This window comes from Rhinopithecus bieti, unplaced genomic scaffold (genome assembly GCF_001698545.2).
Source record: "Rhinopithecus bieti isolate Rb0 unplaced genomic scaffold, ASM169854v2 scaffold_14839, whole genome shotgun sequence".
In the NCBI taxonomy this organism is placed as follows: domain Eukaryota; kingdom Metazoa; phylum Chordata; class Mammalia; order Primates; family Cercopithecidae; genus Rhinopithecus; species Rhinopithecus bieti.
The window spans coordinates 1,070,101-1,090,776 of record NW_016808133.1 but is presented as its reverse complement, the minus strand read 5'-3'; the positions used below and the strand labels follow the sequence as shown (position 1 = coordinate 1,090,776).

Genomic DNA, 20,676 nt, shown 5'->3' with positions numbered 1-20,676 from the left:
AAAAAAAAAAAAAAAAAACTCTCTCCAAAGAAGTACAGAAAGTAGCCATCTCCATGGAAATTTTAAGAAGCATTAAAATTAATGACCCATATTTGCATTTGGGAAATGTGCATCTAAGATAAATGTTGTGGTGGGATTAGAAACCTAGAAATTTTTATTTCCATTCTATTTCATTTGGATTTTGCTCAAGGGTTATAATGGTTAGGACAGATAGAGTCCTTGAGACTTTCACATCAGCTGGTTGAATATTGTAAATTACAGACAGATAGCTCTTTATCTCCAGTTAAAATTTCTCAAATTCATTAAAATATTTTATTCAGAGGCAAATTGTGCCTAAGAAAGCTTTTATTTATTATGACTTCTTTTATTTTTATAGTTTTCATGTACATCAAAGGTTTTTTCACATTCTATCAACAATATTTATTGTAAAATAACATGTTATTTAGTTACTTAGCAAAATATGGTTGTTCATTTTGTTGTACAGAAGGAATAACCTAAGTCTAGCACTGCATTGATCATTAAATAGATACTTAGCTATTACTCTTGATTGTGAAGTGTGTGTGCCAACATGATCTCTGCCTTTAGGTTGGCATGGACAAAGCCCTCAACCAGCTTTCTGTGCCTTTGGGACAATTACGAGAAGAGGTTCTGGTAAGTTTCCCAAATAACATTAAACAGTTTACCATAAAGCATGATATGCTTGTTTGCCCCTCCAAAAAAGAATTCCTTTAATCTGTTAGATTGTTGTTTTTTGTTTTTTGAATGTTTAGTAATTATAATACCCTCAGAAAAGTTGTAAATCATTCTCTATTTTTTGCGTGTGATACTATAACCAAAAAAATTTATGTTTGATTTGAAGATGACAGATTCTTGGAGTATATAACTTTAAAATGTTGGGGAGGAGAATGCTGTTTAAAACTCAACTTGTTACTGTTAGGTCACTCATATGTAGGTAGTCACTAAGAATAGCTTCTATTTTAAAATTTATAGTTTTACAAATATTTTCTCAAATAATACTTTATATATTGTTAGGTTCCTAGACTATCCGCAGAAGCTCTTTAAACCCTAATGTAACTGAAGGATAATATACAATTAATGTAATAACTAATTGTGTTTATTTTAATGTTCCTGTGAGATAATGTCTGCTGTAATGAGTTGGGACTCCCATGTCTAAGCCATTGGAGACAGGGACTCCATCCAGATGAACAGTAGAGAAGGAAGTTTTGACATCATTTTCAACAGAAAAGTGTGCTACCCTGTCCTGTCCCTGCTGGTCCACCCCACAGTCTGTGTCAGGCACTGTGACTTCCATGCTGTCTTAGCCTTGAGGAACTGTCATAAACTTGGTTCATTGCACCATTATTACCTGTGTATGTCACCACTAGATCATGCGCAGCTTGTGTAGCCTTATGCACTTAGCCCCTAAGACAGTCCCTGGCACATAGTAGGCTCACAGTAGGTGACATACATAAACATTCAGTGCATGTGTAGTGCTGAAAAAAAAAAAGCAGAATAATAGCAATGTCAGTGATTAGAAGTACATAGGAATGGCAGGCAAGAAATAATTCTTAAAAGAGAGGTCTCGAGTTGTGCCTTGAACTAGCAAATATTTTCAGATGTTTATGTCTTGTTTGATTTTTTCAAAAAGCTTTTAAAGTACTTCTTCTTGCCATGGAAGGAAAATTGTTTTTGTGATCCACTGTTGGATTCCACACTCTGGGTGGCTTTTACATGGCTCTTGGGTGGCTCTTCTGCCTTCCTTTCAGTGTACCTCTTCTTACCCCCAGCCTTGGAGAGAGGGTGTTTTCCAAGCCTCAGTCCTCAGCCTTCTACTCTCCTCTCCTCTCCTCTCCTCTCCTGTCCTGTCCTGTCCTGTCCTGTCCTGTCCTGTCCTGTCCTGTCCTCTCCTCTCCTCTCCAAATTGCCTCCCATGGAGGTGAGTTCACTTTCCTGAATTCTGCTCTGTCATTGTTGACTGCTCTGTCACCTGCAGGCTCTAGTCTTTACCTTGCCACCTGCCAGCACCATATGCTCTCCTTCTTTCCACAGCTGTCTCTATAGCCATCTTTTTCCTGATTGGTTTAGCAATAGACCTGTTCTTCCTTTTTGACCTCCAACTCATGAAGCTACTCTGTGAGATTCTGCAGTCATTGAGAAATGAGACTATTTCTATGAGACTATTTCTGTCTTTTTCACCATTGCATCCTCATTGGCTTGCACAATAGCTGACATTTAATAGGTATTTCGTAACATTTGTGGGATGAATGAATTCACTTTTCTATAGAATTTTTGTGATTTCTCCAGTTTATTCTAGTTTTTCCATTACTTTCATTTTGGCCCTAATTTCTGATTAATTCATTAGCTTCTGGACATGTTTCTCCACCTATTACCTCTCCCTTTTCCTTGCCTCCTGTTCTTGACTTCTTGCTTCTGAATTTTCCCAAAACAACTTTTTCGTGATATATTAGTACTTAAAATGTGTAGAATCTAGTCTAAAAGTATTATCTAGTCATAGCCCTCTTGAATTAACCCTTCCTGTTTTATTTCTGCTTTTGCCCAAATTGAAGCCTGCAGTTACCCCTGGATGTATTCCTCACTGGTTCTGAAATATGTCATAACTGTTCTATCTTCGTGCCTTGTCTTCTGATAATCTTCTCTCTATGCTTGTCAGCATCCACAAACTTGTAGAATCTACCTCAAGTCTCATCTCCTCCACCAGACACCCTTATACTTTGACTCAGGTTATCCTTTCTTTACCCTGACCACCTGTGATGCTCGTTGTTTATGCATTAATTTTCTTTCGGCAGCCGATCCTGCCTGACCTTGGCTTTATATGTCATTTTTCCCCTAAATCTTGAGACACAAACAGCAATTGTGTCTAATATTTTGTAATTTGTCAATATCTGTGTAATACTGGCCTGTAGGTGTTAAGTCCTGTGGAATTGAATTAAATGTGTAAATTTCATAATGTTATGAAACAATCTCTGCAGTACTTTTTTTTTTTTTCTTTTAAAGAGCCTTAGATCATCTGTCAGTGAAGGAATTCGGGCAGTTGATGAACGAGTGTCTAAACAAGAGGACATTAGGAAAAAAAAGGTACACTCAAATATTATAATATTAAAGCATTGATTCACTGTAGCACCTTGTAGTAACAGGCACTTTCAGGCGTATGGTATGATTTACTCTGCTTGATACCTTTGCAGAGAGGAGCATGTGATGTCTCTCTTTTATATTAAAGTGTTTTCTAAATGTATTTATTAGATGTATTTGTGTATTTGTTTTTCTTTTGATAACTTTAGTACCCAAGCACACTTTTTAAAATCTCAAGGGAGAGAAGCCTATTTTAGAGATCTTCTGTTTAACTCTCCTTTAGATCCCTTCTCAGCTTTTGTCCAAAGATTCAAGAATGCAGTGCATTGCTAGAAAAGATTGTCCACTTCATGAGAGAGGGGATTTTTGCCTGTTTTATCCACTTATATTCCCAATGTGTAGAAGAATGTCTTGGTTCATGATAGATGCTTTGTAACTATTTATTTAATGAATGACTTTATTTTTGTTATTTTAACAATGAGTTTTTGTAATGTTCCCTGATAATAATATCTGCCTTGTATAATAAATGTCTTTAATAAATTGGCACTTAGGTTTATCGGTATATCATGCACATATAAATGAAGAGGACAAATATGATTGGAAACTAAAAACATGAAAAAAGGATCTTAAGAACATAAATGTAGTACCAAAATAAAGGTTTATTTAAGATGGGGAAAAGAGGCCAGGTGTAATGGCTCATACCCGTAATCTCAGCAGTTTGAGAGACTGAGACAGGCAGATTACTTGAGCTCAGGACTTTGAGAACAGCCTGGGCAACATAGCAAAACCCTGTCTTTACAAATAATACAAAAAAATTAGCCAGATGTGGTGGTGTGTGCCTGTAGTCCCAGCTACTTGGGAGGCTGAGGTGGGAGGATCACTTGAGCCTGGGAAGTTGAGGCTACAGTGAGTCAAGATCACAGCACTGCACTCCAGCCTGGGTGATAGAGCGAGACCCTGTCCTAAAACAGATGGGGAAAAGAAAGAGGGAATAAGGATATAATATAAGAAACCAAAAAAAAATAAGTTTTTTTAAATTCTAAAATTGTGATACAATGTTGAAATATGTTTGTTCTAGAAAGCCAAAAGATTTGCATTCTTGGGAATTTAGTGTTATGTAGAAATGCTAAAAATGTAGAATGCTATAGGTAATTTTACACTGCCTTTGACTTTGTATTTTCCTGCACTTAGGATGACAAAATAAGATAATTAAGATTAAACATGACAATAGCTTTATTCTTAATTTTTATTTATAGATGTGTGTATTGAGGCTTATACAAGTTATTCGATCAGTTGAGAAAATTGAAAAAATCTTAAACTCTCAAAGTTCTAAAGAAACATCTGCACTAGAAGCAAGCAGGTAAGTATTTTTTACTAAATAACTCATAAATTAATACTTTACATCCAGGGTAAAAATTTTTTTAGTTAGAACTCATTTCTGATAAAGAAGAAAATCCCAGTCTATGGCTTAGTGTTTTTAAATGTAGCTCAAGCAAAGCAGAGTGCATGAAATAGTAAAGCTTATACATGTTATTATATAGCCTTGATGGTCGTAGACCACTGTTCCAACACGGCACCTTTCAGGGAGTCAGAGAGCGTGTACTATCTGTGGAAGGTTTTTATTTTTGAAATTGCCTTACCCATGGACTAGTAAAATCCCTATTGACCTTCAAGGTGTGGAAGAGCAGTCATCTTAGATTATTTAAACAGGCCCAGAGTATTCCAGTTGATGTATCTTGAGGTTCAAAATACACGAGTGTTATGTCGTTAAGAAATAGTACAGGACACATTTCGCTGAAATTTATAAACAGCAAAGAAAAAGCTGATGAAATAAACAAAAGATGATGGTTTCCTTTGTTATACTGTAGTGTCTTATTACCTTCCCACACTGAATTTAAAATCAGTCAGATCGTTGAGTGACTCAGAAAATGAATTGAATGGATCATTATGAACACGAATGGGAAGCCCCATGGTGCAGTGGAAAGAGCATGGGCTTATGTTGCTTATACCAGCTGGGTAGCTTGAGTCAGGTTACTTCACTCTGTGTGTTGGTATTGTCATCTCTCATATAAGACTAATAGGATGGCCGGGCGCGGTGGCTCAAGCCTGTAATCCCAGCACTTTGGGAGGCCGAGACGGGCGGATCACAAGGTCAGGAGATCGAGACCATCCTGGCTAACACGGTGAAACCCCGTCTCTACTAAAAGATACAAAAAACTAGCTGGGCGAGGTGGCGGGCGCCTGTAGTCCCAGCTACTCCGGAGGCTGAGGCAGGAGAATGGCGTAAACCCGGGAGGTGGAGCTTGCAGTGAGCTGAGATCTGGCCACTGCACTCCAGACTGGGAGACAGAGCCAGACTCCGTCTCAAAAAAAAAAAAAAAGACTAATAGGAACTTCACTTGCAGGATTGGTAGCCATAGAGTAAACCCTCATACATGTCTTGTTTGGGCCTAACACAAGCATCTCTGAAAGCCACGTTGATAGCCATCATATTTTTCCTTGACTAATATGGGATAAGCTACAGGAAAACCAACCAGGACCAAATGGAATATACCTGCGGTTCAAAGTCCTGATCATACTATCAAGACAAGTTGGATTTCTTCATTTTAGGATTTAGGATCCTTAAATTCTTAAATTTAGGATTTCACAATTTTAGATTTGGAGAGACTGTAGAAACAGTATGCTCTGTATCTCTCGTTTTATAGATGAGGAGATGAGGCATCTGAAAAGGAAATTATTCTCATGTCCTAGGTCTCTACTTTCTTTCCTGATTGAGATGTTAAATAAGTGGTCAATCGCTGCCATCTTTTTTCTTCAGCCTGTAGTACTTGTGCTTCTGTCCCTTCTCTTCCCCTTCATCTGCACTCATCAGAGTCCCCGTCAGTGTCAGTTCTGAGAGCCTAGTGGAGCCCTATTCGACTAACTGCTCTGCTTCTGTCTTCCACTCAACAGCGTTGACAGCCACTCCCAACAGTGTCCTCACCTGGCATCTGTGATACCTGCCTCCCCGTTTTCTTTTCCTCCTTCCTTATTCCTACTCTGTTCCTTTGATGGACTCCACTGCCCTTTTTCATGCCAGCTTTCTCCAGGGCACTGTTCTTGGCCCTGTGCTCTTGATCAGCACTTTCTGGGTAACCTCATCCAACCCCATGGTTTTAGTGGGCTCCTGGATGCTGATCTCTTTATCTGCAGACGAACTTCTGTAGTCCTCAGACTCATCAGTCTGATGACTGCGGGGAGTCTAGTGGACGTTCTACAGGCACTTCACATTCATCATGTTGAAAACTGAGCTCTCATCTTCTTTCCCTGCCTCCACCAGCAAAAACGTTTTACTCCTCCCTTTCATTCCTTGTCTTAGGAAACAGTGCCTTTATTTCCTTCACTAACCAGGCTAAACATGTTGGGGGAGTCATTGTCTCCTTTTCTTCCCTGCATCTCCTTCGTTCATTCACTAGGCAAGTCCTGGAGAGTCTGCTGCTCTAGCATCTCTGAGATTGAGAGATGTCTGCTTCTCCCTCTCGGTTCTCCCATTGCCTCGTTTCAGGCAGTGACCTCCTGACTGACCTCTCATTTGCTCTAGGACAACTAACTCTGCAGCTGTCAAATGGATCTTTTAGATTTGTCTAATCACATCTTACTATGTGATTGGGAAGCAATGGTTTCCCAGTGTTTTTAGGGTAAATCTTAAACTCCCAAGCTGCTCCTTGCCACTTCTGTATTCTTCACTAAAGCTATTCGGAACTACTTGTGGTTCCCTGACTGCCCTGAACGTTGCTGACTTATCCTTCCTGAATTTTACTATGTATGCCCATTTGCTGTACTAAAAGCTCTTCCTTTAACTTCCACCTCCCTTTCACCTGCCTGGTTTCTCTTTAGTCCATCCAAATCTAGCCCAAAACATGCTTAAAGTATGGAAAGGTTCAAAATACTGTGCTAAGTGGGAAAAAAGCAGGTTATAAAACGATATAGATTTGTTTTGTAAAAATTTATTCTTCTCTCTTGTGTGAGATACTGTTGATCCCTCCTGCTTTCTTTAAACCTGTCTCGCTCAGTTCTGTGAGAGAAAGTATAAACAAGACACTGCAAGAGTTCCCTTCCATAAAGCTCAATTACAAGACCACCTCTTTTAGGAAGTCTTCCCTGACCTTTCAGATTTAGATGCTCCATCTCCATGCATTCATCAGGCCTCCGGGTCATCCACCAGACAACTTATGGTTGAGACTGGAACTGTTGATTGACTTGCATGCCTTCTCCATCAGTCTATAAGGCCCCTGACATCTTTACACCCACAGTGTCTGGAACTAGTAGGTACCTAAGAAAAGATACCAAACGTCCCCCACTAGTGGGAAATGGGCTTCTGATTACCTCAGTGATGTCTGTTTCTAGACATACTCTTATATTATTATATTATATTCAGTATGTTATATTCAGTATAATAGACACTGTACTCTTCCTTGCTCTGAATCATCTTTGAGGAGCTTTTCTTAAATTCAAATCTGCAAATCTGAGCTGTAGAGAAGGTAAAACCAGGGCAATATTACTGAATAGTAGATATACCATGCTTGTTAAGCCAAGAAACATTCAGATAATTTATAAATAATCAATTCACACGAGATTATTCAGGAAAGACTTAGGGATATTCAAGAAAGAGTTAACCTTTTTGGTTGGTCACACTGGGTAGCTCCTGTTCCTCTAAACTAGTTTGGATGCTACAAATACAGAACTGGGTAGACCCCTGATGCTCTCAGTGCAGCATTTTCTGTGTCCTTATGATATGGGCATTTTTCCTCACTCACTGATGAGCCATCAGTATACACAGGATGCCTCAGTATATACAGCGGGTGATTATACCTTTATACTTCTCCTCTGCTATTTTACTTCTTTTTGAGTGATATTGACACTTGATAATATGTTTTGGGGGGGAGTACATTTATTATATTTTGTGCCAGATATGTAAAGAATGCCCTGTCACTAGGACCCAGAGCATATAGGTTGACAGCTGTTGCTGTTTGGTAAATGTGATTTTAAAGTAAGTCGTTACTATTTAAATTTAAAATAAGATATTTTGAGATATTTACTGTTGCTAGAGGGTCAGTTTCATTTATTGAGGAGACAAATGTATTTGGTATTTTAGAAATATTTAGAGGTATTTTAGCAAGGGGAGTGAGGCAGGCAGAGAAGTAGAAAGGATTCAGCTATAAGAAATGGGATGGAAAGAGAAAGAAAGGATAAGGAGGAAGAGGGGAAAGGGGGAGGGAGGAAGAGGGAAGAAGAAGGGAGGTTGAAGCTGAAGAAGAAGGTCATGAATGGGAGAGCTTGGAGTCAGTGGCAGAAACATGTAATTGCATGCACACAGGCCTGGCCAGCTCTGCTGCTGTCTGGTCCCTGTGGGTCAAGGCCAGGCAGCAGCAGCACCTTGTACTCAACAGATTCCCCAGTGCACTTAGAACATGCTGTGCATATGGCTCCTGGGGAACATTGACTAATGGCACAAAAGACGCTTTAGCTTTCACCTTGTAACAAGGTGGCCATGTTAAACACTTTGACAAAAGTCAAAATATAGTGGGTGTGAAAGCCTCTCACTGCCAGGTGTATGATGTATTCTCGTGGAAATAGAGACCTTAGGGATTACACTTCTGTAATTGTTTCCTCTACTAGCCCCCTTTTGACTGGACAAATTTTGGAGAGAATTGCCACAGAATTTAATCAGTTACAGTTTCATGCTGTTCAAAGCAAAGGCATGCCTCTTTTGGACAAAGTAAGACCGGTAAGTGTTGTTTTGGATTTCCACAGTTTGGTGTTTAGGAACTTGCTAAATAATTCTGGTTTAAATTAGTAATATTGTTGATCTAAGGGTTTTGAACCTAGCCTTGCATTTTTTTTTTCAATTTTTAATTATCTGGGCCCCACCTTCCTAAGAGTCACACATTATAGATTTTGTGTAAAGACTCAGTCACATTTTCTAGATGATAAGAGTAAAATTAATTCTGAATTTCATGGAATTGGACATATTATATGATGTAGACAATTAATTTATCCAAAGCTCTTAATTGGATTTTAAATCCATGATGTTTCCTAAAGATTGACTCTGTAGCTTAAGAGGAAGATAATTTTTTTCTCATTCTGTAATTCTGTCTACATTCTTCTTTGATGAAGCAGAAATTTACTTATAAAGAGATTGGGGTGGGGGGGTTCATTGTTATCTCCAGGAAAAGTTATTATTTTGATTTTATATATGTCATCATCTATTGGTGTTAAGAGGCTTGTTATGTGTCTATTTGCAGTTTCAGAAATTGCTCTAACTAGAGCTTTTTTTACTTACCAACCTTTTCTTGCAGCGTATAGCTGGCATTACAGCCATGTTACAGCAGTCACTAGAAGGCCTCCTGTTAGAAGGCCTTCAGACGTCTGATGTCGACATAATACGGCACTGCTTGCGGACTTACGCCACGATTGACAAGACACGGGACGCGGAAGCCTTAGTTGGCCAAGTTCTAGTGAAACCATACATAGATGAGGTCTGTGCACCTCCTTCAACAAATGTTCATGAGCTTCTGCTCTGTCTTTGACTCTTTACTGGGTGTGAGGAAGATAAGAAGAGAGAGCAGAGATCTTTCTGGAAAGATTCTCAGTTCCTACAGTACCAGCTGTAAGGAAGGCTTGGTCTCCGTGGGTTACAGTTGGGAAGTAATGTTACAATGCCAGGAATTGGGCGTGCCCTCTCAGGTTTCCTAGCAATGCTGTGGCTCAGGCTTCAAGGGCAACATTCTCACCTAGGGAGAAGGTGTGCATCCCCATGTTTTTAGGTCAATTTCATGGCAGGCAATTGTTCCTCAGTAGTTGTTAAAAGAATGTTTTCAAACCACTGGTCTTATGGGTGGACTAAGCAGGGTGGACAATTAAGCAGTGACAACACTGCAGTGTACGAGGAAGGTGCGAGAGTGCTGTGAACGTGGAAAGGTGTGTGAGTGGGGTAGACAGTGGCACCCTCAAGTCTTCAGGTAATAAATGACATTTGGCCCAAGTCTTGAAAAATAGCGGAGTTTGCTGGACCGGGAAGGCGAGAGGAGGAATATTCAAAGATCAAGGGCTTTTATAACAAATTAGCTGAGTAATACCTTAAATCTAGAACTCGGCTATGCAGTATCCTTCACCTATTAGGATATAGTTAAAATATAGGAAGTAAGTGTATCCCGCTTCTGAGCAGCCAGAGTATAGATTGTGCTATATAAAGTTGCTGATACTCAGCAGTTTCTCACATACAAAAACAGCAGCTTCGTCTGCTTCAGACTGAGAGAAGTCACTGAGGCCATCCTCAGTGTTTGGGGACTTGCCTCCAGTGTCCTGTCAGTGTGAATGTTCTGACTGTGGTTAGTAAATACAAAGATTATACTCACATGATTTCAGGGTGAAAGTCTTTTATTTTTTAAAGTGGAAAGTTGAGACTCCCAATGATAAAAGTGAAATTTAGGGACTAATTTTAATAATTATTTTGGCCTTGTTAAGATTACTAAAAATAAATGATCTTTCAGTTCTGTTTATATCCTGTTATATTCCATAGCTGTCTCTATGGGGGTGAAAAAATTACGTACATTATTTCTTTGTCAATAAGTGAAAATTTGTGTGTGTGTGGTTTGGGGACAGGGTCTCACTCTGTCGCCCAGGCTGGAGTGCAGTGGCATGATCATGGCTCACTGTAGCCTCAACCTCCTGGGCTTAAGCAGTCCTCCCACCTCAGCCTCCCAAGTAGCTGGAACTACAGGTACATACCACCATGCCTGGCTAATGGTTTTTTTTGTATTTTTTGTAGAGACGAGGATTTGCCATGTTGTCCAAACTGATCTTGAACTCCTAAGTTCAAGTGATCTGCCTGCCTTGGTCACCCAAAGTGCTGGAATTACAGGCATGAGCCACCGTGCCCAACCAATGAAAATATTTTAGTCACTCATCTATTCCTTTTTCACTGAACTGAATATAGTATGCTAAATTAAAGAAATATTTGAACTTTCAGTGGCATATTAAATTCAGTAGCCACATTCTGTTTTATTTAAACTCAGCTTATCTTGTCATATCATTCCTGACTCCCAATTTTATCACAAAAAAATAAAATAATAAAATAATATATTTTCTATCTTTCTCTGCCTCAAACCCTTCCCTAATCTGCATGATGGTAGAAGAAAAGGCCAGTACGAAGACAGTGAGGAGTTGTAGTGGAGAATCATGTGCTCTGCTTTAAATTTTTTTTTTAAACGGTGTTACTTTGTTTTCAAACTCACAGGGAAGCATATGAGAGTGCATGGTTTATCAGCCCATGTCGCCCCAACAGTCGTAACTGTGCAGCCTAATCCGAGGAACTAGTTTTGAATGTGACCTGTTATTTACTTCACTGTTTAGAAAATATGTCACAGGGAGGAGGGTGAGCATGAGGAAGCAGATTTGTAAAGTTTTCTTTATTGTTTTCTCTGAAATATATAGTTTGTACTTCCCTTTAAAATGCTTTTTTTAAAAAATGATATTCCTTTTAATAGGTGATTATAGAGCAGTTTGTTGAATCTCATCCCAATGGCCTTCAAGTCATGTATAATAAACTCCTGGAGTTTGTTCCTCACCATTGCCGCCTTCTTCGAGAAGTCACGGGAGGTGCCATCTCCAGGTAATTTAAACGACCCCGTGTGGACCCCCACCTCCCTTTCAGTGACCGCACCTGCTAAGCACAGGTGCACGACAGACGATGACCGTCTTGTATGAAGTGAATCCATTATGAATCTTGTTATTTCATTGTTTCTACCTATGATACTGTGAGGCAGGTTGCATTAGCCTCATTTCAAAGATGTGGACACTGAGATGAAGCTGAGCCTGAAGACCACATTTCCAAATCCAAAGTCTAGCCTTTCTTCTTCTCTGCACTTTTTCCTAAATTTAGTTTGAAGTCAGAATTGCTTTCCTTCCATGATTCTAATATGTCATAATCTGTCTATAGATATCAGTTCAGTTTAATTCAACAAGTTTTATACTAATTATGAACTCATCTTCAATTTTTCCTCCCTTTGTTCAGTTTCCATGACTTCCTGATTCTCTTTCATAAATATCCCATTACTTTCGCCATTGCCATTGTCCCAGTCCAGGCCTTGTCATCTGCTGTCCACAATAATAGAATCTCCCCACCCTGTCTGCCTACTTCCAGTCTCTCCTTCTCTAGGCTTCTGACTGTCACATTTACCCAGAAATCTGCAAGTCGTAGATTTCTTCATAAATCTTTAGTGGCTTCTCAGTGCACATGGAGGAAGATCCAGGCTTCTTGAAGCAGGGCAAGGCCCTTTTTGTTCTTGCCTGGTAGCTCTCCACTGGAGAACTCTCTCCGCCATGGAACTTTCCCTCCGTATCCCTGGATGCTCCAGCCACACAGTGTTAGCTGCCTTTCCCCAGCTCCCTTGTACTCATGTGCTTCTGCGTTTTTCCTCTGCTTGCCTTGCGCTTCCTGTGCCCTTCGTTTTCCTGTCAAACTGCCTCTCCACGTGAATCTCTAGCTCAGATACCACCTCCTTCAAGAGACCATCCTTGGCTGGGCGTAGTGGCTCACACCTGTGATCCCAGCACTTTGGGAGGCCAAGGTGGGCGATTGAGGCCAGGAGTTCAAGACCAGCCTGGGCAACATGACAAAACCCTGTCTTTAAAAAAAAAAAAAAACAGTCTTTGTCCTAATGTTCAGCATTCATCATGTCCTCTGGATTGCAGGACGTGTTGCTTTGTGTCTGCTGATTAATTTCCATGTTGCATTATGATCACCTCTCCGCTGCTCACACCTTCCCCTGCCTCTTGACACAGTGTCTTAGAGCTAACAGCTGCCCAGTTAGTGTTTGCAAAATGAAAGAATTAACCAAGTTTAATGCTCAAAAGGCAAATAAGGTCTCTGTTTTCATGGAGCAGGCAATATATTTGGCCTTGAGTTTTTGTTCTTTGCAGAAATGTGGGGTAATTAATGTGCTGCTTGACATTTGCAGTACCCTCTCTCTTTCCTGTGTACCACCTAAGATGAAGCCTAGTTTTGCTACTTTTGTTTAGTAATCATAAGGATTTAGTTGGATTTGGAGATAAGAATATAGTAGAAATCATGATGTAAAATGAAGCCATAGATATGAAACAATCAGTCATTAGATTTGACAGAGCCAGTCTGGGTCCAGAGATGTCAAGTTTCAAAGCTTTAGGGGATCTTTTCCACAGTTTTTAGTGTGGGGGAATTCACGTAGAAGGCTTAGAGATTTGAGGAATCTGAACTGTACCTTGCGAGATCATCTTCATCTGCTGCTAGCCCGTCACTGTGTTGCAGGTTCTGTGTATCCCTTTCCTTCCCGTGCTCGGCTCCTGGCTTCAGATTTCCAGCGTGGTGCTTCCCTTGTCACTCTTTTCTTTTATCATGTGCCACCCTTCATGAGCTTTATAACTGGCAACACCAAAACATTTGTGATTTCTCCTCCAGAGAATACAGATGAGCTTTTCTAATCCGTCAACTGTTAATCTTGCAGGTTTTACATTCTCTCTTTGGGGCTTTCATTAGACATTAACTTTGGGAACGAGGAAATGTTGTCATTTAGTAGTGATTATATTATGTATATCTGTAGTTTGGAGTCCTCAATTTTGTGCTTTCTTTCTCCAGATACCTTAACAGAGCCTGCTCTTACTATTATTTGAAAGTGTATAGTATGTTGTGTGGAATTGGATATATAGGAGGCAGCCATCTTCTTTCCCCTTCCTGGCCCTCCTCCACCCCCACCAGTAATTTCTTAACAATACTTAGGTGAAACTATAATAACATTATTTGCTAGCTCTTCCTGGACAGTGAAACAAAGCTTTCTTGATAACTTATCTATCTTGATAATTTTTGTTAAGCAGGAAAATTACAAAACTTTTAAAATTTTATTTTAATACTTACCAGAATGTTAAGTCCCATTTTGATATGGCAACTTAGCTACAAAACTCCCAGTTTTGCTAAAATAAGAACATTTATTAAATTGTTTGCCATTTTAAAAAATTACCTTAAAAGAGAGCAGAATACACAATATGAAACAAAGTGGGCAGATTAGTGAAATGGTGTTTGCCTAGAATGTATGTTTACAGGTCTTTGAGTTCGTGAGAGACTTAAGGAATCTCTCTTATTTAACCGTTACTAACATAGGGCTTTTACTGTGTGTTAGGCACTATCCTAATAAGTACTTTACAAATATTAATTCTTATAATGACTTTGTGAAGTTGGTACTATTATCATCACCGTTTTAAAGATGAAGAAACCAAAGCACAGAGAAGTTAAAAGCCCATGCTCCAGTATTTGAATCAGGCACACTGGCTCCGAAGCGCATGCTTTTGTCTCAGTGCTGCCTGTCATCTACATTTGGGAATTTGGAATTTAAAGTCTGGTGCTAAACAAAGACAAAATAAGACAAGCACACACACACACAAAAATTAATCTATTATCAGATTTTTGTGTCAAAATTTGTGATAAGATTTCACATTTGATAGTCATAGAATTTTAGAACTGAAAGTAATCTTAGAGATAGCTTAGTAAATAAAAGCTGTTATTAATTTATAAATTAGCATAATTTACAATGCTGTGTGGTTTATTGGTGTTCAGTAACGTGAAGGTTATTTTTCCTGTAATATTAGACTACTGTACTTTTTTTTTCCAAGATGGGAGTATAAAGGTGGTGGGAAGTATTTTAGAGGGAAAAGTGTACCAAGGTGATTAGCCTTGACACCAGGTGTAGGAGTCAGGATTCAGGAGATTTGCCGGGTGTGAGGTGAGACTGAGATTAAGGAGTGAAATAGAAATTTGAGTCTAGAAACAAACTAAATTACAAATATGTTTTTTTTTTTTTTAAGTTGAAATAAGTTTTAGACTGCAGATCTTTTGGCAGAAGCAACACAGTGGAAATTTGCTCTTTGTGAATAGATTATGGTGTATTTTACTGAAATGTGCTCTTATTTTACAGTGAAAAAGGCAATACTGTTCCTGGATATGACTTTTTGGTGAATTCTGTCTGGCCACAAATAGTACAAGGATTAGAAGAAAAGTTACCCTCGCTTTTTAATCCTGGGAATCCCGATGCATTTCATGAGGTATCTCCGCCCATCCTCTTGATTCTTGAAGATGTTAACCGGAGACTGGAGAAATACCGTGTTTTCTTCTGCTTAGTCTTGGTTCTGTGGTTTATTAAAAATAAAAATTTGAGTTGCTAAGTGAACATTTACCTTAAAACACACACATCACTTTATCCAAGATATGAGCTATGATACTTTTAGGAATAAGAACATTTTCATTTTATAATATAAAGTATAATTAAGTCTAGATACAAGTGTGAGTAGAAATGTACATTATTTTCTTAAAACATCCTGAGCAGCATTAAAAGCCAGTGTTTTGCAGTTTTCTGTGAAAATTAAGTTTGTACATCTCTGCCATATAATTTTGAATGAAAACAAAGAGTACTCATTGGATTTTTTCAAGCAGCAAGTACAAAGGAATTGATTGGATTTTAAAATAGACTGTATAAATGTCCTCTATAATTTGAAAAGTTAGAAAGCCCCAATATTTATTTCCTTTTTTAATTTATATTTATTTTATTATTACTATTACTATTTTTGAAACAGGGTCTTAGTCTGTCGCCCAGGGTGAAGTGCAGTGGCACAATTATAGCTCACTGCAGTCTTTGACTCCTGGACTCAAGCAGTCCTCTCTGCTGCTTCCTGAGTAGCTGGGATTTCAGTGCACACCACCATGCCTGGTCAATTTTCTATTCTTTTCTTTTCCTTTTCTTTTCTTTTCTTTTCTGTGGAGATGGGTCTCACTATGTTGCCCAGGCTGGTGTTGAACTCCTGGCCTCATGCAGTCCTTCCCCCTCAACCTCCCAAAGTGCTAGGATTTCAGGTGAGCCCCCATGTCCAGCCCTATTCCACCCCACCCTTTTTTTCCCTCTTAAAAAAGAAATCATTATTTTAAAGATTTCATGGTTAGGATTTAAAAAGTTAATGTATAAGTTTGTTTTCCTTTGTATCATTTTAAAGGCTCAGCCTCTTGGTACTTTTCTTCCTTCTCCTTCCCTGGATTTTGGGTTTTGGTTTCTTATGCAATGAGATAATCTTTGTCGTTTAATTAGGTACTTTATTAAATTTGCAGTGATTCTAATTGTCAATGCATTTGACTCTTATTTTGTACTTTCTCTTTGTTCCAGTTTTCTTCCCTTATTTCCTTCCTCCCATCTTTTCTTCCTTCCTTCTTTTTTCACCTTCTTTGTATTTTAGACTTCTGGGGATCTGTTTTCCATCTTTATTCCGTTTTGTCCCCTCTACTAATTTGGAAGTTGTGCCCTTTATTTCTGCATAAATTGAGTAACCTTAGTGGTTATTTAACAGAATCTAAAGTTGATTGATGTTCTTGAGCCTTCTCCTGGACAACACGCAGAACTTAGAGCACATTAACGCCAGCCATCCCTTCTCATAGTATATATTTTTGTTTCCTTGCTCGTACTTCTATTTTGTTTCTTTTTTTTTTTTTAATCTTAAAACTGGGCATTTTTATTGTTTTAAATAGTCATTATCCTCTGGGAATTACCCTACATGTTTGTCATTGCTTACTGTTCCTTTTTGAATGTCAGCTCATCCTTCTTGAATCATTCTTCTGAAATTCATGTTAGAAGACTTTTTAGTAAGGCTCTGTTGATAATAATTTATTTTTTTAAATAATTTCTCAGTTTGTGTTTGAAAATAACTGTATTGCTTCTGTTTGTAAGGTCAGTTTGCTGGATATATTAATAGAATTCTCAGCACTTTGAGTATTGTCTTTTGAGTTGCATTATTAAGTTTGCTGTTAATTTAATTGTTATTCCTTTGTAGTTAATGCCTTTTTTCTCTGGCTGCTTTTAAGATCTTCTGTGTGACTTTGGTGTGCTAAGTAAGTTCTGCTGTGATATGTCCAGTAGAACTTCTTTTTTTTATTATTATCCTTAGGATTTGATAGGTTTTCTGAATCTGAGAATTGGTGTCTTTCATCCATTCTGGAAGATTTTTATTTATTATTTCTTCAATTGTGCTTTTCTTTCCTTCCTCTGTCATCTCCATCTACATCTCTTGTTTAGACCGACTCACCCTATCCTCTGTATTTGCTGTGTTCTCGGTAATTTCACAGTCTGTCTTATAGGTCACTAATTCCATCCTTAGTTGTGTCTAAACTCTTTTCCACCTGCATATTGAGTTTCCAGTTAATTGTCATTTTTTTTTTATTTCTGGAAGTTGTATTTGTTCTTTGTCTAGCCTCCCTGGTGAATTTGTTTATTGATTTTTTAAGTGTAGAGAGGCACAACATAAGTGTAAACAGCCTGGGGCCCAGCAGGTTTCCCACAGGTAAGACAACACATTGGGAGGTTTACCATCCCAGAAATGCAACTTACCTTATCTCTTGGCTGATTGTCGCATGTTACAGTGCATTGAATAACAGGATTGTGCTGTTCTCAATAAATTTTGTAGCAACAACATTTGTGATTTTAAAAAGTAGGGCTTTTAAGATAGCATAAGGAGAGTGAAGTAATGGCTTTAAGCAGTAGCAATTGTAAGTTTTAAGCACTGGCAAATGTAAAGATGCTTTACAATTTGCTCTATGCTTTAGAGACTCATATTGACCATGTTTGACTCAGGAAATGTTTCAGCTCAGAAATGAACCTTTCTGATAGAACTTGACTTTAGAGTTTTAGGCTAATACTTAACGTTTGTGAGTATAGTTTCCAGCAGATAGTATCCATTTATTTCCAGAAATACTTTCAGCTTTAAGCCTTAATGTAACATGTTTCTTGTAAGAGGGAAATATCTTTATATATTTTTTTTTTAGCATCCATTTTATGCAGAGGTATAGTTTTGTCCCAAAAGGGAAGAATAATCCCGAATTTTGTCTCAACTCCACACACCTAGACCACCCTCTGGGATAACAGAAGTTTGCCCAAAACCTTTTGAAAGAGATTTAAAGCCTGTAGTTTTTACCACTACAAAATCCTGTCTAAGCACAGACTTTAGCATATTTAGATTAATGGTTTGGTGACCCTGGATTGAGCCCCTTTTAATTGAGAAGAACATAAAAAATCAACAGTGTTCTTAGAGCTTGGGGGCTTCAGGAATAAAGTACCCACAAAAGCAACATGCAGTCGCAGTTGTACTCTACTGACTGACTAGCATTCTGCTTCCTCTACCTCCTAGCTTGTCTTTTGAGCAGGTTCTCTGCGAGCCTCAACAGAAGAAGAAGTGTCATTTGTAAAATGGGGGATGATGATGAGGATGATAGCAGTTGCCTTGTGGGGTAGTTTTGTGGGTTAAATTAAATAATACAATTCTAAGCACAGTGTGTTGATGATAAATGCTATGAGTTAGCTGCCACTCTTAATGGTTTTGGTGCATCTCCCTGTCAGTTTTCATGCTATCTCATTTATAAAAATGATGTGAATACACACATGGTTCGATTATTTCTCTTCTCTCCCTTTCTTCTTCAGAATTTTCTCCTTCTGTTCTTTCTCCTATGTGAGGCAATGATGAATTATGTCGTTTAATCTGCTGTCAATTCAAATTCCAGTGGGCTGGGGTAGGGGGCCCTAGAACATGAGCACTACCATTTAGAGAGCACCGGACTTAGAGTGCCTGGCTCTCAGATGGGCTTTGCCATGGAAGACACGGAAGACGTATCCCAGAACCATTCTGGGCATTTACGCATCTTTCAATGGGACGTTGGAAGGTAGATCTCGTAAGGTCCCTGTTAACTCTGGAAACTGTGATTCTTATGTGTTGAGCTGCTTTATCTTGATTACGGTTTCCAGTACATGTTCTGGTTAGTTTTCTGATAATGAAAATTTTCCATTTGTTTTTATTTTAGAAATACACCATAAGTATGGATTTTGTCAGAAGATTTGAACGGCAATGTGGATCACAGGCTAGTGTAAAAAGATTAAGAGCACATCCTGCCTATCATAGCTTCAATAATAAGTGGAACTTGCCTGTTTATTTTCAAATAAGGTTGGTCATTTATTCACCGCACACCCTTCTAAAACAGAATTTGAATGCCAATTAAGGTTGTTGTGCCAATTAGTGGCTCCTTTTCTCTGATCATCATAATAGGCTTTGGGAGACAAAATTGAAAGTGGAGAAAGATACATAAGAAGTATTATGGTTGCCAAAGTCTGACTTGCGTGACAAAAACATAAGTTTTATTTTTTGGTAATTGGAGAGCTCAGAACACAAGAGTTGGAAGGAGCTGACTCCAAGCCCAGCCTCATTCCCACCCACCGTATCCTCATTCACTGTGAAAAGAGAAAGTAGAAGTTATACAGCAGCTCTTTTTTTCATTTTCCCTGTTTCATCATCTGCCTCAAATAATGAACCTGTCTCACATCTGGTTTTGCTCATCTGAAATACTTGTCCCCTAGAGGGAATGGGGAAAAGCAGAGCCTTGAGTGTTCTTTGCAGCTGGTTCCATCTGTTAGTGTATGAGAAGCCTCGTCATTATTTCGGCTTCCCTTATCATCTTTGTGACATTTGTGCCCTGTATTCTGGAAAATGGTGACATTTTTCTTCCAGGTTTCATGATGATATCACCTTTGTCAATAAGCCATTCTATAAAATACTTCGGGAAATGTAGGATGAACCCTTAACATCATACAGTGCATTGGAAAAACAGATGATAATAGCCATTTTTACAGATTCTCTTGAATGAGGTCATGGTATGTTCTTCCATAGAATGGCATTTTACCTGAAATGCTCTTTGAAGAATCATGGGCTTTTTTATTTACATTGCTGGATGCTTTCATTAATTATGATGCAGTCCTTTCCCCTAGAGTTCTGAGGAATAATTACAGAGAGGGAGATCAGGAATTAGGTCCCCTGATGATAACTGCTTGGGATGATTGAGGATGTATGTAATCATCTTTTTATAATGAAATCACAGCTCTCAGAATGAAGTAGTAAGGTGCCCTTTCACTTACAATACTGTGTTTTATGCTAAATTTTCCAGGGTTGCATCATCATGTAGTTTGTCTCTCAGCAGGAAATTATGGATTTGTTCATCTAAGATATTAATGGGATGCACTGGAAATAGTTGTTATATGATAATCAACATCAAGCCAGGGCAAGAAGCCTTTTTGATTTGTGAGCAGGATTTAAAATAGCAAAGCATCGTTTTATAAAATGATGCTGCTATGGAGAAATAAGGTTTACATTTCCCCATCTCTCTGTCATCCAGGTTTGGAGTTAGATTACTTTGGTTATCTAATGCTATCACCTTACAAACATACTCCTCTGCTTCCTGCCTCCAAACTCTTTCCTGGTCCTTTTCCTCAGATCCTGGGACCCATGCACCGTTACCTCACTTTTCCATCCCACCACTGCACCTCCTGCAGCCCCCATGGGCTATTTCAGCCTGTGCTCTTGGCTCTGCCAGGCTGGGCCCCTTGGTGATGGCACAGCTTGGCTTCAGCTGCATCTCCCTTCGTTTCAGTTTCTCTCAAAGCTGGTAATTGGGGCTTAAACTCCATTGAAACTCAGCCAGTTCCCTGAAAGTCTTTTTTT

At 38.8% G+C, this 20,676-nt stretch overlaps 1 protein-coding gene across 5 annotated transcripts in view; it reads left to right on the top strand.

The window, feature by feature from the left end:
- The window catches only part of COG2 (component of oligomeric golgi complex 2), a 103,330-nt gene that overhangs the window by 68,404 nt on the left and 14,250 nt on the right, over nt 1-20,676 (top strand). For all 5 annotated transcript variants that reach the window (XM_017885595.1, XM_017885596.1, XM_017885594.1 and 2 more), the window contains 8 exons: nt 586-651; nt 3,016-3,096; nt 4,347-4,450; nt 8,749-8,857; nt 9,429-9,608; nt 11,619-11,743; nt 15,075-15,201; nt 18,989-19,128. In XM_017885595.1, the coding sequence (XP_017741084.1) occupies nt 586-651; nt 3,016-3,096; nt 4,347-4,450; nt 8,749-8,857; nt 9,429-9,608; nt 11,619-11,743; nt 15,075-15,201; nt 18,989-19,128 (932 nt within the window). The remainder of the gene's footprint in view (nt 1-585; nt 652-3,015; nt 3,097-4,346; nt 4,451-8,748; nt 8,858-9,428; nt 9,609-11,618; nt 11,744-15,074; nt 15,202-18,988; nt 19,129-20,676) is intronic.